At 45.3% G+C, this 17,500-nt stretch overlaps 1 protein-coding gene across 1 annotated transcript in view; it reads right to left on the reverse strand.

The window, feature by feature from the left end:
* LOC123499874 (probable glutamate receptor) overlaps positions 1 to 17,500 on the reverse strand; it is a 30,032-nt gene that overhangs the window by 6,876 nt on the left and 5,656 nt on the right. Inside the window, exons 2-15 of the mRNA XM_045248409.1 lie at positions 10,867 to 10,965; positions 10,182 to 10,287; positions 9,541 to 9,650; positions 6,649 to 6,845; positions 6,420 to 6,524; positions 5,516 to 5,592; positions 5,078 to 5,350; positions 4,427 to 4,554; positions 3,798 to 3,919; positions 3,373 to 3,604; positions 2,970 to 3,118; positions 2,740 to 2,829; positions 2,118 to 2,284; positions 1 to 270 (exon numbers count right to left, since the gene is read on the reverse strand). The exon at positions 1 to 270 is cut by the window's left edge and continues 30 nt beyond it. Of these exons, the coding sequence (XP_045104344.1) occupies positions 1 to 270; positions 2,118 to 2,284; positions 2,740 to 2,829; positions 2,970 to 3,118; positions 3,373 to 3,604; positions 3,798 to 3,919; positions 4,427 to 4,554; positions 5,078 to 5,350; positions 5,516 to 5,592; positions 6,420 to 6,524; positions 6,649 to 6,845; positions 9,541 to 9,650; positions 10,182 to 10,287; positions 10,867 to 10,963 (2,123 nt within the window). The 5' untranslated portion in view covers positions 10,964 to 10,965. The remainder of the gene's footprint in view (positions 271 to 2,117; positions 2,285 to 2,739; positions 2,830 to 2,969; positions 3,119 to 3,372; positions 3,605 to 3,797; positions 3,920 to 4,426; positions 4,555 to 5,077; positions 5,351 to 5,515; positions 5,593 to 6,419; positions 6,525 to 6,648; positions 6,846 to 9,540; positions 9,651 to 10,181; positions 10,288 to 10,866; positions 10,966 to 17,500) is intronic.

Genomic DNA, 17,500 nt, shown 5'->3' on the forward strand with positions numbered 1-17,500 from the left:
GACCCTCCGATACTGTTATGCCGTAGGAAGTTAAGCGCTGCCCCGTCCATACCCATAGCTAGTCCATAGAGAGCGCAGCGGTGATATATCTTCTCCGCTATGAACGCTGCACTGGCCAGCAGGAACCCCAGCAGGAGGATGAAGAAGGCGGCCTGTAGGTGGACTAAGGTGATGGCATAGTTTTTCTCCTCTTCCACAGACTTGGTTACCTTGAGCACCTCTTCCTTCATCCACTTCCCAATCACTCCCGAGGCGGTGATGCTCGTCAGGCTGTGATGGAGAGGCAGGGGAAGTAGTCAGGCGTCATGCTGGGTGGTGGTGAAGTTTGTGGGTCAGTTCGAGAGGGATGAGAGAAAGAGGTATCAGAGGTGAAGAAAGGGGAAAGAGAGGCATGTGAGGCTGGGATGAGGTGAGGGAGGGATGTCTTGAGTTTACAAAGAATGTGAGATTGTAGGTCAAGTTTTGGGAAAGGGAGGGAGGAGAAAGTTAAGGATGTTTTGGAGAGATGAAGAGAGTAAGGGAAGGCTGTAGTGTTAAACTTAGTGAAACGAGAAGACAAAGATATTTGTGTAAGAATGAGCTGTTCTTCATACACACACACACACACACACACACACACACACACACACACACACACACACACACCGCGTGTGTAGTGGTTAGCACGCTCGACTTACAATCGAGAGGGCCGAGTTCAAGTCCCGGTAAGCGGCGAGGCAAATGGGCAAGCCTCTTAATGTGTGGCCCCTGTTCACCTAGTAGTAAATAAGTACGGGATGTAACTCGAGGGGTTGTGGCCTCGCTTTCCCGGTGTGTGTTGTGTGTTGATGTGGTCTCAGTCCTACCCGAAGATCGGTCTATGAGCTCTGAGCTCGCTCCGTAATGGGGAAGACTGGCTGGGTGACCAGCAGGCGACCGAGGTGAATTACACACACACACACACACACACACACACACACACACACACACACACACACACACACATTCACTCCTTAAGCAATGATGAAGGGCCTTTGTCTTTCACGGGCGGGGGCGTTCGTGTAGGTAGCCCACACCCACACACACTCACACACCCACACGAGGACGCGAGGAGGAATTGCAGCATTTCTTCCACTGCCGTCCAAACAAAAGCCCGGCGTGCGACCCTCAACTCTGGCCTTTTGTTGGTGTGCTGGAAGCGAGGCGGCCCAGACTCACCCACTCACTGTTTCCCAATTCCACTTGAAACACACACACACACACACACACACACACACACACACACACACACACACACACCCCTCCCTATCCATTTCTATCAATCCCTCGATTCTCTTCCACCTATTAGAAAGTAAATAAAAGAAACTCAAATTTACAAACCCAACACGTGCTCCACAACGCTAAAAAAAAAAAATCATAAATAAATAAATAAATGAATAAATAAATAAAGAAAGAAAGAAAAAGAAAGAAAGAAGAAGAAGAAGAAGAAGAAGAAGAAGAAGGTTGAGTAGGGGAGGGGGGTTGACAAATCAGACATCACGCGTGGGAGTCATGTTGGACAAGGCGAAGTAACGTCACAGCCACACAAACGCCTTCACTGAGAGAACCGTTTAGAGAGATCGTGGTTAAATCCCTTCTTTCCCCTCAGGCGGGAGGAAAAGCTGCGGAAAAAAAACGCCTCGCTGGAGAATACAATAAAAACCTGAGCTACAAATCGTATTCGGAGTGGAGAGAGGAGGCTTAGTGTGTGATGCTGCTCCTTGGTGGCTCTGTGCGTGGTGTTGTGGAGGCGTGGAGGTGTGTGTTAGGAGGGAAGGAGGGAGGGACTGAAGTAAGGTAGCGATTGTAAGGGTGTTTTGTTTTAGGGATGTTCATGTGGTGTTTCCTGTTTCTGTTTTGTTTACTTGTCTTTCTGTGTTTATTTTGGTTATTCTGTCTCTTTTTTTGTTTGAGTTTATTTCTCTTCTCTCTCTCTCTCTCTCTCTCTCTCTCTCTCTCTCTCTCTCTCTCTCTCTCTCTCTCTCTCTCTCTCTCTCTCTCTCTCTCTCTCTCTCTCTCTCTCTCTCTCTCTCTCTCTCTCTCTCTCTCTCTCTCTCTCTCTCATACATCGATCCTGTACAAAGTTTCGAGTGACTCGCATGGGGTTGATGACGACCCTGATGGGCGAGCCGGTCGGAAAGGCCACGGCGTAACTCTGCGGGTAGAACGACTCTTTGGAGATGTAGAATTTCTGGACGCCCCTCGCCGCGGCCCGCACCTCCGAGCCCAGCCTGGCGTTGACGAAGACGAAGGGGCCATTCATCACCTGTGGGTCATCACTCCTGTCACTGCTGCTCCCCACACTCCCATTCATCACACACTATACGTTCCGTCGTGGCTCATCACACTTGTCATTTACACTCAGATGACAATGACTGTTTCCAAGCCTCGAGTAGTAGAAAGTAGATATAAAATGTGGTGATAAGACAGTCAAGGCTGCACTAAAATCTGTTCTGTCCCCGCCGGCGAGCTCTCATGGACAATTTAGATCATTTTTAGTGTTTCCATGATACTCGAATGGCAGAATTCTTTTATTTATACAGCCACAAAGTGAGTAAAATCAGGCATTCCGAACGTATAACTGAAAAAAAGGCATAGTATATTGTACAGAGAATCACTTGTATTTGTATATCAATCACCACACGCAGAGACTGACGGTAATGGTGGACTGATGGACAAAAACTGTATGATATTCACTGAGGAAACCCCAGGCTGGCTCACCTTGTCCACTCCGCCGTCGTAGTTCTTGGCGTACCCGGTGGCTGGGTCGAACACTTCCCAAACCTCCTTGTAGATGCCGCCCTCCGCGTCCTGCAAGCCGTCCGCCACTCATCAGTCGCCCTCGCTATACTCCAAGGTCCCTCCACCCACCCAGACTGTATTAACACAGACTTTCATATTATCACCAGAGAGAGAGAGAGAGAGAGAGAGAGAGAGAGAATATAGCGTACTTTAAAGAGGAAGGCGTTGGAAGTACCCTCCACCACAGCAGGGAAGAGGTCGCCGCTCCGCGCCGCCTCCAGCAGGTCTGTGAGTGTCTCGATAGGTTTGGTGAAGGCGGGCAAGGCGAGCACGGCGGTCAGCGTCCCAGCGTACATGGCTGCGCGACAATACTCAGAGTTATCGTTGTGGTTTCCTCTATGGCGTCTGTGTTAACATAACGCAACAAGTGTACAAACTAATCTTGAAGAATATCGTAGCGAAACTTCTTAATTCGCTATAAAATATCGATGCTTTTTTTTCTCTTTCTTTAAGTCTTTTAACGTAGTTTTATTTAGACTTGCCTGCTTTCTGATAGCTGATCGCTGAGTGGACCCGCCCAACCTCATCCCTGAGAAGTTAGGCGAGACTTACCGTAAATAATGAAGCAGAACAGGTACCAGAAAAAGAAGACAACCCTCATCGGGACGTAGTTGGGGCCGAGGAGGTTTCCCTGCACCACGAGGGAGCGGAAGGCGGTGAAGGAGAGCGTGTTGAGGGACAGTGTGGGCAGGCCGCTGGTGCCGATGGCCCACTGCCTCAGCCACCCCATCACCGCCACCACGGGGCCCATCACCAGCGTCACCACCACGATCGTCCCCCACACCTGCCAACCACACAGACTGGGACTGTACTTCCATCATGGCAGCGCCTCATCCACTCCTGTTACTTCCTTCATTTGCACGTGTTATTCTCGATTGTCTTGTAAGTGCCCAACATATATGCCTGTGTCACGCAACCTCTTATTGCTTCTAGTATTTTGCTTATCCTACACCCACCTGTCTTTTTGTCTTCCTTACCTGTGCGGAAAATGGAGAGAAGGCGGCGAAAGCACGGTTCTTTTCCTTTGGGGCGGGAGACACGAGGATGGTGCCCTCCACGAAGTATGGCGTTGAGAAGTCCACCACGCCTTCCCTCTTCCCTGTTTTGAGACATTGAAATGAAAGACTGATACGTAACGCGTTGCTGGACTTGATATAGATCAGAACCACCAAGTTACGCTACACACGGACCATCTCAGCTTGTGTGTGAAGTGTGGCTATGAATTCCTATCATGTTGCCATCGATCTTTTTGGTCAGCTTGAGACACGAACATTTAAACACTTTGGCAATATAATTTCGCAATGAATCTAATGACTTTCGTCTTTGTTTGCACTTCCATGGTAAGAGGAAGACTGGAAGCTACAAATCGACTAATAAAAGAGAAACTTGTAAGCACCACTGCTAGGAAAGAAATGCTGGACTGAGTGATGAGTGTCAGTGCTACAGGGGATCATGGAGGTCATCTCACGTGCTGTCTTTTCTTAAAGGCTTCTGTTATAAGAAAGAGGAAGGCGTGGAGGTGGTCAGGTGCATGCTCTTTCAAAGGTGCGGGAATGAATCTTCAGTGTCAGAGAGGCTCAGCGTGCCGTGCAGCTTGTGTGAATACCTGTGACGGTGATCTCATTGACAGCCATGTCTGCCTCGCGCCGAGCCACAACCCCGATCATACCCGTCACCCACCCGTTGGGCATCACTTCCCCCCACTGCCCGTCCTCCGCCTCCACCAGCTGGTACCTGCAATCAGTGCCCCGTCAGAAGGGAAATCGTGTTCAACTTAACTGTTAAACTCTTTCCTTGTGTGTGTATTTCCTCTCACTAATGTTTTCCAAGTCTTTCAAAAGGGAGGTTTCAAGATAGTTCTCAAACTGAATTATCGTTTGACAGTATACTGCCGCCCTCACTGGACGTTTTTGTTTTGTAGTCTTTTTGTTCACCTTAGTTACCTTAGTCAGTATATATCATTCTTACATAAAAAATCAACTATGTTAATGTAGACAGGGAAGGGATCTGTACCCGATATAGACTTAAGTAGGAACATGAAATCAAGGGAACCTCGTTGAGACAGGATCAGGAAAAGAAACTGAACTTCTATTCATGAAAAGATAAACATAAGAAGGAAAACTCTCCCAGATCAATAGAAATGAGATGCAAAATTAATCACAAAAGGAAAGACCTCCCTGCTCATTCGAGGAAGGTGGCCAAGGTGTCGTTCCAGAATCAACGCCTCACCGTAAACCGTAACCCAGCCACGACTCACGTAAAGTTGAGTTTGTCGGCGAGGATGTTAAGAAGGTTGACGTCAATGCCATCGCCGGGGAGGAGCGTGCCGTCTGGGAACTTCCTGATCCTGAAGTAGGGCGAGTTCTCCACCACCACAGTCCGCAACAGCCGGCCGCCCATGTTCCCGTACTGCTGCGACGCCAAGCGAGTCAACGGCTGTGCCACTTTCTGCTTCCCGCCCCCGCCGTCACCACCGCCGCCAGTACCGCCTCTTCTGCTGTCCCAGGACCACCAACCCGCCTCCTGAAACCTGCAGGAGACTTAATATGTGGGTCTTCTCTTTTCACCGCCTCCTCCACCTCCTATCTGATTTTTATTTTGTCACCGTTTCGCCTCCTCCGCCTCCTTAGTCCAAATACAGTGCCTCAACTCAACACACACACACACACACACACACACACACACACACACACACCTGATTTCGCCCCGCATGTCCATGTAAGAGGACAGCACCTGGTAACTGTCCACCCCGCCCCGCGTAGCCACCGTCACCTGCCACACACAAAGAATAAATATAGAGATGCAAGTTTTACAGCATATATAATCCGAAAGACACCACTGACAATAAATGAAGTGATGAACTGAGAGAAACATGTAGTGCTTAAAGTTTTTTTTTTATTTCTCCTCAGTAAAAAAAAATAATCCACTTTTACTGAAGTGACGTAAAAAGTGTCATATTGTAAAGTGCCAAGTTGCTAAGAGAGTCGTTCTGTCTATTCGTTGCGTGATTAATTAACCCGTGTCCTGCCTGAACTCCGATCAAACTCCCACCCGGTGATAAGGAGGCGCCGTGATGAAGTTAGCTAATCTACGTAATGTGTGTGTATTGAAGTGTGCTCCTGAAGTCTCCCTGAAGTGGTGTTAGTATAGGGAAAGTTGTGTGTGTGTGTGTGTGTGTGTGTGTGTGTGTGTGTGTGTGGAGCTCAGTGATTCCCTCCAGTGGTGCTGAAATGCGAATGACGACACACTGATAGAGAACACTAACAAGAAGAAGAATCATACTCCCTTCCTTCCTTCCTTCCTTTCTTCCTTCTGTTTTTTTTTTTTTCTGCCTTCTTTCTCCTTTTTTATTTGTCTGCTCTTCCTTTCCCTCACTTTATGTTGTTGATGGTTACTGTTTTCTCACTTTTTTTCTCATTTACTGGGTGTTTCCTCCTCCTCTTCCTCTTCCTCCTCCTCCTCTTCCTCCTCCTCCTCCTCCTCCTCCTCCTCCTCCTCCTCCTCCTCCTCCTCCTCCAGTGGCTCTCGCCTTCTCCACTTACTTGACCTCACCTTTCATCATCTTCATATCCGTGACCTTTTCCCCTTCAATCTCTCACCTGCGTTCCCTCTCGAAGGCCTGAGAATAAGTCGAGCGTCGCCTCTTCCTCCTGCAGCACCACGTACCAATGAACGGAGGGCGACTCAAGCCCCACCTGGCGAATCTGACGGAGGGAGTGACTGGTTGAGAGAGAGAGAGAGAGAGAGAGAGAGAGAGAGAGAGAGAGACGTATATGTGACCAACTTTTCACCACTTAAAAGGACCGTTGTGCAAGAATTTTTCGATACCTGAGTGAAAATTTCTGAGGTACGTGAGGCAGAGCAGGCGACAAGCACGTTCCTGTGGGTGACGGGGCTGTAACCTTGCGTGAGGACTTTCTGGATGCCCTGTAGCCACGACACTAGCGACGATGACGAGGACGAACACCGGAAAACAGTTAAACCTCCTCCGTTGTCACTGCTAGCCGCTACCGCCCCCGCCGAGCCTGCAGCAGATACGAGTGGTGAAGGAGGGAACTGTGACGGGAGGTGATGAGCGTGAGTGATGGTGTTGTGGAGGGCTGCTGGGAAGGGGGACGCGGCATTCAGAGAGGCACAAAGGAGGCCGTGGCGCTAATGATGATCGCTAATCCAAGTATTGATCACCTGTAGTTTGATGCCGCGGGAAAGTTTCAAGGTGTTATGTTACCCAGTGTGTTTCTCCTCTCTTGTCCTCGTCCTCTCCAGTCTCGTATCTTTTCATCGTTCTATTTTTTTTTTTTTTTTTTTTTTTTTTTGCTTAGTTTTATTTTTCATCGCTGGAATGTTCATGGATTCAGGATAATTTTCATTTTTACTTATTCATTTCGTTTTAAGGTTTCGCCGCGGCAGAAGTCTAGGTGGTGCTTCTAAGTTTTACATAAGTCTTCTTTTGAATCTCTTTCCCATATTTCCTATTTATTGTGTTACGTTTGAGGAGACTTGCATCCTCGGAGTAACTTATTGCTTCTTTAGTCCTACAATAAACACATTTTTTTCCTACATGGTAACGATTATATTGTAAACTGTCAATGAATACACTTAACTTTCATTACATTTACATACACTGAACATATCTCATTACGTCCGCAACATTTCTTTCGTGCTTTCAAGTACTGTCCAGTCTAACACCTGCTCATGGTAATTAACTTGATTCCGCCACCAGCACACCTGAGCGGGGCGCCACTTTGCAGGTGGGGTGCCTCTTTAGCCCCCACCCTGCAACCCCCACACGCCGCCACCGTCCGCCCCTCACACTTCAGGCAGGCACACGAGCACACTCCACCTCAACTCCTGAAGTCATGAGTGTAAATTAAGAGAGAGAGAGAGAGAGAGAGAGAGAGAGAGAGAGAGAGAGAGAGAGAGAGAGAGAGAGAGAGAGAGTGTGTGTGTGTGTGTGTGTGTGTGTGTGTGTGTGTGTGTGTGTGTGTGTGTGTGTAAATAATTAACCGAGAAACATTTTGACTGACATACTGACTGACTAACTAACACGCCTACTAGTAAAAAAACAGACTACACAGTAATAGTCACAAGAAAAAGACAGACATGTGTAAATAAAACCCAAGAATTATTAAGTTACCCAAAGAGACTTGCTTTTTCTACGAGTCAAACCCATCGAATACAATTTCTTCATGTGTTTTAAGGGTTACTTTATTAGAATATAATGCATGTTTTGGCTCGATTAACCCCTTCAGTGCTGGACGCGTTTTTACTTTCAGTTTTGAGTGTGATTCTACGATTTTATTTACTTTAGGAAGGGTCTATGGAGGTCAGAAGATTAATGGCCATAGCCTTCACTATTTTAACCATCACACAATTTTCTGAAGCTGTATAAAATCACCACATAGTAAGTAGAACGAATATGGAAACGCGTCACAGTGCTGAAAGGGTTAAGCTTTCATTCATACTTGAAAGTCCTCATTCATACCCAACACTCACCGAGCATTCTCAAATTTCCCAGCTACACCAGATGAAGTTCTTATTTTGTGCGTTAACGTGTGTTTTCAGGGATGATACAGAAAGTATTATACTACTACTGCAGTAACTTCCATCAGACCAAAGCTTGTTGTAAGATGAAATAAGACTTCGGAACGTTTGAATTTGTGATAGAGACGCTCAGTTATCATTAACCTATTGCTATGCTCATTATCGTTATTATTATCATCATCATTGTTAGTAATACTTTTAGATCCTCTTCTCTCTCTCTCTCTCTCTCTCTCTCTCTCTCTCTCTCTCTCTCTCTCTCTCTCTCTCTCTCTCTCTCTCTCTCTCTAAGTCACTTCAGCAATCTTCTTAAACACAAATAATTCAGTCCGTTCAACCCTTGCTCGTCTGTCCCTTATGAAAACTTGACGCGGCTTACTATCTCCGTGACGGCGTGAGGCAGACACGACGCCGCCTGAGGACTGGGAAGGGCCGGCATACCATGAATTGTTGACTAGTGACATTAGGGATTGTATGCAGCATTTATAGCTCTTGTGTTATCATGCATCGTTGTTTGTATGCATATTGATAAAAGGAGGAGAAATATGAGGAAGAAAAGGATGACGAGGAGTAGGAGAGAGGGATAGTGAAAAGTATACGAAAAAAATTAAAGAAAGGGTGAAGGAAGGAAAGGTAGAAAATGTGTGAATATTGAAATAAAGTTATAGAAATAAGGGAGAGCTGAAAGAAGGAAGAGATCGAATAAGAGAATAAATAAGAAAAAAAAAACAGACAGGATATCACAGGCTGTTGGTAATCTGGAAGTGAACAGGTGAAGGTGAAGAGAAACAAGAGTGAGAAACTAAACTGTTCTTATTATTATCTATGTGGAATAATTATTGTTATCATGCCTCGGACGTTTGTAAGTTACCTGTGAAAGAGTGTACCCGAGGAACGTTACCTGTGTATATTTTATGTGTGCATGTGTTGGAGTGAGGGAGGCAACGTGTTACGTAGCTGCGAAGGGAGTGTTTATAAAACTAGCAATCTATGCGTGTATATGATTGTTTCCCTATGTTTTATGTAAATGCAACATGGAAAAAAAAATTACTAAATGTGTGTGTGTGTGTGTGTGTGTGTGTGTGTGTGTGTGTGTGTGTGTGTGTGTGTGTGTGTGTGTGTGTGTGTGTGTGTGTGTGTGTGTGTGTGTGTGTGTGTGTGTGTGTGTTTGATGCGCACCTGGGAAGGAGGGGTCATACAGCAAGTAATACACGGTGGCGTTGGACTGCGAGACGAGATACTGGAACAGAGCCACTAGTCTCGCCTCCGCCTGCGATCCCGTCGCTATCCTGGCGGAGGAAAAAGATCACGAGAACATATACAGCACGGTAACCCCAATATACTTAGACTATCAATGGACACTTCTCTATTACGGACTGTTCTCAAAGGCCGCAGAGATGATTACTCGGGTTCCTTTCCAATTAATAATACATAATCAGTATTAATCTATTTCTAGAATCATGGAAGCGTCCTTAAGAACCGCAATAAATTCAGAATCTTTCTAAAATCGCTGAGATAAGTCGATGGGTTGAGAATATTGTCTAACAGCATCATGACCTCATTACTTGTTCAAATGAATTAAACCTTACCTTCTTGAATGGACTCACTTTGATCGTGTTTTCTTCAACTTCAAGGAACCATAATTAGATACGGAGGTAGATAGATAAATAGATTAATTGACTCATTAATTCATTCATCGAGATAGAAGAGGAAAGAATAGGACAAGAAATACATAAACACAAACCTCGATGATTTGCAAGCTGTAACCCAACTTTATCATCCGTCACCCTCATCCTCCGTCGCTTTACGTGTCTGCTTACCTTGCCATCAGTGTGGAGTTAAGGGACTGCACCTCAGTTTCCGTGGCCTCCTGAGCGGCGAGAGGCGGCTGGTGCGTGAAGGAGGCGTGGGACGTGTGGGTGAAGGCTGCAATGGTGGGTGTTTTAGAAGGGCGTCATCACAAGTCATGGTTGTTGTTGTTGTTGTTGTTGTTGTTGTTGTTGCTGTTGTTATTGAGTGGATGGTAACTGTGTTGTCAGAATGAGGTTCGTTGTGGATTTCATATTATTGGTTATTTAAACTGTATTTGTGGATTATATATGAATTGTTATATCACACACACACACACACACACACACACACACACACACACACACACACACACACACACACACACACACACACGGCAGCATATAAATCACTGCTAAGTATTGATAAATACAACTGACTGTACAAAAGAAAAATACAACTCAACTAAATTTACCAACTAATTGAAATCTCGTGAACTTAATTCTATATATTTTCATAATTTGTTTTTGTTTCATTTTTCTATTTATTTCTTTAGAATGGCATTTTGTGAAGGCTTTTCAGTTATCCTTTATAGTTTATACCATTGACTAAACTTCCCCAAAAGCATCAAATAGAATAAAATAAGTAAAGTGTACTAGAAATGAGACAGCAAGCTTAACACAACCCTGTAAGAAATACCACCACTTTGTAACACACCGGAGAGGAGGAGGAGGAGGAGGAGCAGGAGGACGTGGCGTGTCGCTCCGGGCAGCAGGAAGCTGTAGGGGAGGCCGGAGTCAGCGGGACGAGCCATGCCTGAAGGAGGAATGGGAGGAGTAGTAGGAGAAGCGGTTGTGTTTAGTGCGTGACATATACTCTCGACAAATCATCCCGTAACATTTTAATTGGACTCACGGTGACTCAATTTGGTCCTCGTCCTTTGTGTGTGTGTATCTGCTCACTTTGTTATTCCGTTTTTGTTTGGAGCCAACTGCCACGCCTAGGAAAAGTGCATATTGTAATGGTGAAGATTTGGTTTCTCTCTCTCTCTCTCTCTCTCTCTCTCTCTCTCTCTCTCTCTCTCTCTCTCTCTCTCTCTCTCTCTCTCTCTCTCTCTCTCTCTCTCTCTCTCTCTCTCTCTCTCTCTCTCTCTCTCTCTTTTTTTTTTTTTTTTACTTTATTACATATTTTTTATACATTGGTTAGTCAAGAGCTTCAGTAGGGTTGCTGAGAACTATCTTTGACATGGAATTAATTAAATACATGGAACAACTAAAATATGCAAAACGAAATTATTAATTATACAACAGTACATGTGCTATTTACATGCTATGGTTGTTTAATCCATGCATTGGCAGCAGACTTAAAGGTGTGTAGGGAGGTGGTGTAGTGAAGCTGTGTCTGCATAACCAGATGGTTCCACATTCGCGTGTAACGTGGAAGGAAGGAGCGAAGGAAGGTCTCCGTCCTAGCAAAAGGGACGACGAGTTGGTGAACCCTGGATGTGGCAGCTCTTGTGGTGTGGCCATGTGGCTGCGCCCAGGGCTGGCGGAGTGCAGTCAGGTGCGGGGCGCCTTGCTTATGAGTCTTGAAGATGACACACAACCCTGCCACATCACGACGCTGCTGAAGAGGCTGCATGGTAGGGGACGGCTGGTCTGGCGGGGCCTTTAGACGTATCAGGCGTTGTGCTCGATGCTGGATCTTGTCTAGAAGGCTTAAGTATGAGGGGGGGCAGGACAACCAGGTGAGAGGGGCATACTCCATAAGGGGGCGGACTTGAGCTGCATATAGGGTGGAGATTCCCTGGGAGTCGAGGAGATGTGAGACGCGCCGGATGCAACTAAGTTTCCATGCGGCTTTCTTGGCTATGGTCCTGACGTGTCCAGTGAAGGTCAGGGCACTGTTCATTTCCACGCCAAGTATGGAGATGGAAGCCTGCAGGGGTAACGCCCTTCCATCAAGTAAGATGGGGATGGGTGTGTCAGGGGGGGAGTGTCGTCGGGAAACCAGCATCACTTGTGTCTTGTCAGGAGCAAGTTCCACTTGCCATCGATGCCCCCATGAAACTATGGTTTGCAGTACCTGATTGATGTGTGCGACAGTCGCACAGTGATCACCGCTGTCGCAAGCGAATGTCAGGGTGCAGTCATCGGCGTATGCATGTGCCCCCTCTCTCTCTCTCTCTCTCTCTCTCTCTCTCTCTCTCTCTCTCTCTCTCTCTCTCTCTCTCTCTCTCTCTCTCTCTCTCTCTCTCTCTCTCTCTCTCTCTCTCTCTCTCTCTCTCTCTCTCTCTCTCTCTCTCTCTCAGTTGCGAGGTTAGTAAAGGCAAGCTTGACTGATTTTTCTTAGTCTATTTGTTATGTTATGACTGACCGACTAACTAAATGACTGATTGATTTACTCACTCACTCACTCACTCACGGAATTGTTCTGAAGTACACCTCACAAAACAGTCGGAGCAGAACTGTCGGAAGAAAGTAAGCTCAGAGTTGAAATCGTTAAGTTATTAATTGAGAAATATACTGTCAAGACATCAACTCCAGTGGCGGCGGGAGTGGTGGTGGTGGTGGCGGTAAAGGAAGCGATGACAAAGACTACAAAAAGGAAGGAAAATCACGATAGCCCAGACATAAGCAAACTCTGAACCACCGTTTTAATTACTACTCGTTCGCTAGTTGGTCAGGGCCAGCACACCAGCACAGCAACAGTACTCGCCAACAGCCACAAACAGCACCACGCCCACCACCGCTGCCACAGTTAACGCCACCTCACATAACTCGTTCTCCCTGGCGCAGCAGTTTTGCACGTGAACTTAGCAACACTGATAAAATTAATGTTGCAGAGTGCCTGGCAGTGACTTGACGAATGGCCCTATGTACCCTGTGAGGACTCAAAGTACAAGGACTTCTATCACCTCTGCTACCTTAAAGAAAGCAATGGTGAAAATAATTGTAATCAGAATATTGACGTATAGTCCTACCAACATCTCTTATCTTATATGCATTATCCGTAAACCCCTTCAGTACTGGGAAGGCTTTTTTTACCATGAGTTTTGGGTATGATTAAACGATTTTATTTACAGTAGAAAGGGTCTATGGAGGTCGGAAGATAAATGGCCTTCACTATTTTAATTCCCACATCAGTTTCTGAAGTTGTTTAAAAACGCCGAATAATGGTACTGAAGGGGTTAATGACCTAGATCATTAGAATGAAGAAAATTTTTAAGAGTTGATAGCACCTTTATGTGATTGTTGACAGTTTCAGTCTTACCAATGTCGTTTACTTTGTTCTCGCTAATGGCCACAATAACTCACTTTTCTTGTGCATAGCTGTCTGATGAGTGAATCAGTAATGAAGTTTGATGACAGAGTACTTTGAGACTCACCCTATTTACAAGAACACGGAAGTGTATACAAATATATGCTAATGGAAGAAAGAACATACACTTGCTGAATGCACATTGGTGGAGCTGAGAAAGACTGAGTGAAAGGCACTGATAAGAAAGGAAATAGTTTGTTTTCTTGTGTGAAAAATACTTAATGCTGAAGTACTCTGTGTAAGTAAGTAAGTAAATATAATTTATTGCCTTTTTTTAAGGAATACAGGCAGATTTATAATCAATAAATATGTCAGGCATGGTCTGTCGAGTCGAAACTCCTAAGACAGACGGTTTTAATTAGAAATGATATCCAATGAGAGCAGAAAAATTGTTTTACATAATATCTAACCTAGTTAGGCTGTAATCCTATTTCATTGTAAAGTTAACTTGCATACAATGTGCTGTCACCAAGGTAGAAACCTAATTAATACATTCTATGGTCTGATTGAGACACCATATATACAAGCATTCAATAAAAGAAAGTGTGTGTGTGTGTGTGTGTGTGTGTGTGTGTGTGTGTGTGTGTGTGTGTGTGTGTGTGTGTGTGTGTGTGTGTGTGTGTGTGTGTGTGTGTGTGTGTGTGTGTGTGTCTATGGCTGTGTGTTTATCGCGTGAAAATAATCAAAACGCTTCATTACAGTTTGTATTTTGGAAGAGTGTTGATGACGTCAGCCGCCTGAGTGACATGATTGCAACACAATGTTCGCGCTAATTATCTGCAGAACATTGCTTTATTTTTGTCCCAGAAGCCTTGTGCCGGGCCGTTACATTTGTCGCTGCCGTCGAAAAGGCGTCACGAACACCGAGCAAAGTGTGCTTTGCTGAGTTATTCATTGTAACCCCAATTAGGTGTGCATTTTTTTTTTCTTCTTTTTTACATGATGCGACGTTATTCTGACCTCCCTCAATCACCTTCGTCTTGCCTCGCCGCACCCGTGGCAGTGTATACACCCCAAGAACATTACGAACAGACAGCCTTGGATGTGATGCTGTTGTTGCCGAGATGAAACTGAAGGAGGAGGAGGAGGAGGAGGTGCCGCCCTTGGAGAGAAAAATATGAGACTGTCCTGACGGGGAAGACGGAGAAGACTTCCATATTCGAAGACTATTTAACAGACTTTAAAGCAACCGGTGTCCAGATAAGGGTAAATTGTGCCACTGGATTATAACAACTGCCTCTGGGAAAGTTTGTAGGTGAAAAGAAAAAATATTTAATTGAAGGTGTCATTGTTCCAGTAACTGTTTTGTAATTTTGTATTTATATCATTCTTGTTACATAAGATAAAGGAAACTCCAAGGTAATAATGTTCTATTTATAAGAGACTAACCACAGTGTGGAACGAATAATGCCGAAATGTGGGAAATTATTTAAGAAGAAATCAGGGTAACGGCCAAAATCTCTCCGTTAGAAGTTTTTTTTTTCAGATGTTCCAGATTTTTTTATTATTCTAGTTATAGTTCGACATGATTCTTTACAATAATGACGAAAACCATCATCAGAATTTGATAACTCATCAAGATAGTTTCAATGATAGTACAACACTTCTAAGAATACGAGACTATTTTTTAGGAGGCGAAGGCAATGTCTATGTGGAGTTTGCCTGCAACTGTAAATTACAGCTCACGTCTCCCTACCCTCTTCCTGCACTCCTGGTGGGCCTAGTAGAGGGCTGCGTGACGCCATGCTTGCATAGAGACTCGGTGGTTAGAGAAGGAAGGGAGAGGAGTTTTGCTATCCCGTCATCATTAGTTCTGGGCCGCGGCACGCGAGGAAGGCCAGTCAGTCAATCTAGGTGACCTTCTGTTATACAGGGGTGATCGTTTTGGTCAGAGCTGCAGAGTGTGTGTGTGTGTGTGTGTGTGTGTGTGTGTGTGTGTGTGTGTGTGTGTGTGTGTCGGCTTTCATAATTACTAGTGACACTGTCAGTCCGCGTTTTTGTGTGAGCGCCAAATCTCTGCCAGCTCCTTCTTCCCCTTAGGGCCCTGTATCATATTGGAGAGAGTGGTTCGTGCTGTGCGTTCCACACTCACATGCCACTTCGGAAATGACGTGTTTTTTACCTTATCAAAGAAGTGTGAAGTATTATTTGCACGTATTGTTAGTCTGCCTTAATCTCATACCTTAAAAACTCATTTTCTGAGTGTACCATAATTTTTATGTCATCCCCCTGCCTCATCCCTCACGGCGCAAGCAGGTATGACGCAAAGATATGCAGCTTGTGTGATCCCGGCAGGTTGTGTCACAATTTATGTCGCCGTGGAATTAGCGTGAGGGACGGCGTGAAGATAAGAATCCGTGACGCAGGTCATGGAAGGCGAGGAGATCCATTTCTTGAATTTCATTCTCACAGTCAACAAGATCATAGACACGCCACACTTCACTGTGTTTGCTGGCGTGCTGTGCGACCTTCCCTCGCCCGATGGCAGGCTTCCTGCCGCGGCCAGCCCGGAACATTTTTATTGCTTGCAAGGAGTCGACCGGCAAAGATCATGACGGACATGCAACCATGCCACCCACGAACGCCGGGGTAGAGGGGAAGATGATGCGTAGTGTGTGTGTGTGTGTGTGTGTGTGTGTGTGTGTGTGTGTGTGTGTGTGTGTGTGTGTGTGTGTGTGTGTGCTTGTATGCTGGGGGTACCCCGACGTCCTTGAGGATTCAGGCGTCTCCTCACAGATATCATTCCCATTGAAACTTCTCATGATCGATCACCTTGCCCATTCAGCAGTTTTGCGGGCGTGTCCTTGGCCACTGTTTCACAAAGCCTCTCACAACTTTGACTTGAACAGCATAGACTGAAGCGAAGCCCGCGTTCAAGGACTACGCAAGGGCCAGGCCTGGAGTGAGTTTGAGGAAACATGCCTTGATATGTGGACACGCCATAATTCTAGGAACAAACTTGCATCAAAGACAAGATCCATGTAATGACAAGGCTTGCCCACACCTCTGAGTAATGGCAATACTCTCATTTCTCATCACCTCAACCTTCTGGTTTGAATTACTTTGTAGTTACTTGGAAGCTTCTTATTTCATTGAACAATAAGGTGTTTGAAAGATGGTGATAATCCATTAAATTAGGAGGTGTTGGGACAGAATCAGTTGATGACTCAACGATGGGGAAACATGGATACCTCGTTTCTGAACCACCACGAGATGCTCGCGACATTAGATCAGTTACTAAGAGCTTAAGAAGCGACATCTTGCGAAGAGCGAGTGGTGATGGCCCGTAATGGTTGTCCTGTCTGTGTGTGTATATATATATATATATATATATATATATATATATATATATATATATATATATATATATATATATATATATATATATAATTTCATAAGGATCGAGTATTACTTTGTGCGTCATCCTTGTTGTGCCGGTAGAAGGCTGCAGGACAGGTATGATATGAAGTTGAGGGAGTGCCTGCTGATGAGGAGCCGTGGACAAGCGAATGTTTTTTCATGCTAATACATTTTGAACGATAGCAGTGGGGATAATAATACTGTTAAGAGAGAATTATATATTACTGTTACCATAACGTTTGGTCGTGGCCTATTTGAACAATTTTTACGCTCTCTACACTCACCCAATGTAAAACTGAAATATTCTTTGTGATTTTTATTATAACTGCTATCCCTTGAATCTAAATCGGGCGCCAATGGTTCGCAAGTTCACCGATACGAAACAATAGAAGAGCAAATTAATCACCTGTACGACCTCAATACATAATGAAGACTAACGCGGAACACTTCGTAACAGCACACCTGCGATTCCCACGGTACTGCCAGCCAGGTGTACGTACCGGCCCGAGACGCAACCATTACCTGAATTAAACAAGTATATAGTGCACCAGGCGTCGGGCTGAGACTTATGTAACTCATCGTACATAAGTCATCCTTCACTGGAACCTCGAGGGATCATCAGTGAGAATTGGCGTGCCTTGCCTGCGTCATGGTGGTATGGGGCGAGGGT

This window comes from Portunus trituberculatus, chromosome 50, assembly GCF_017591435.1.
Source record: "Portunus trituberculatus isolate SZX2019 chromosome 50, ASM1759143v1, whole genome shotgun sequence".
Classification (NCBI taxonomy): Eukaryota; Metazoa; Arthropoda; class Malacostraca; order Decapoda; family Portunidae; genus Portunus; species Portunus trituberculatus.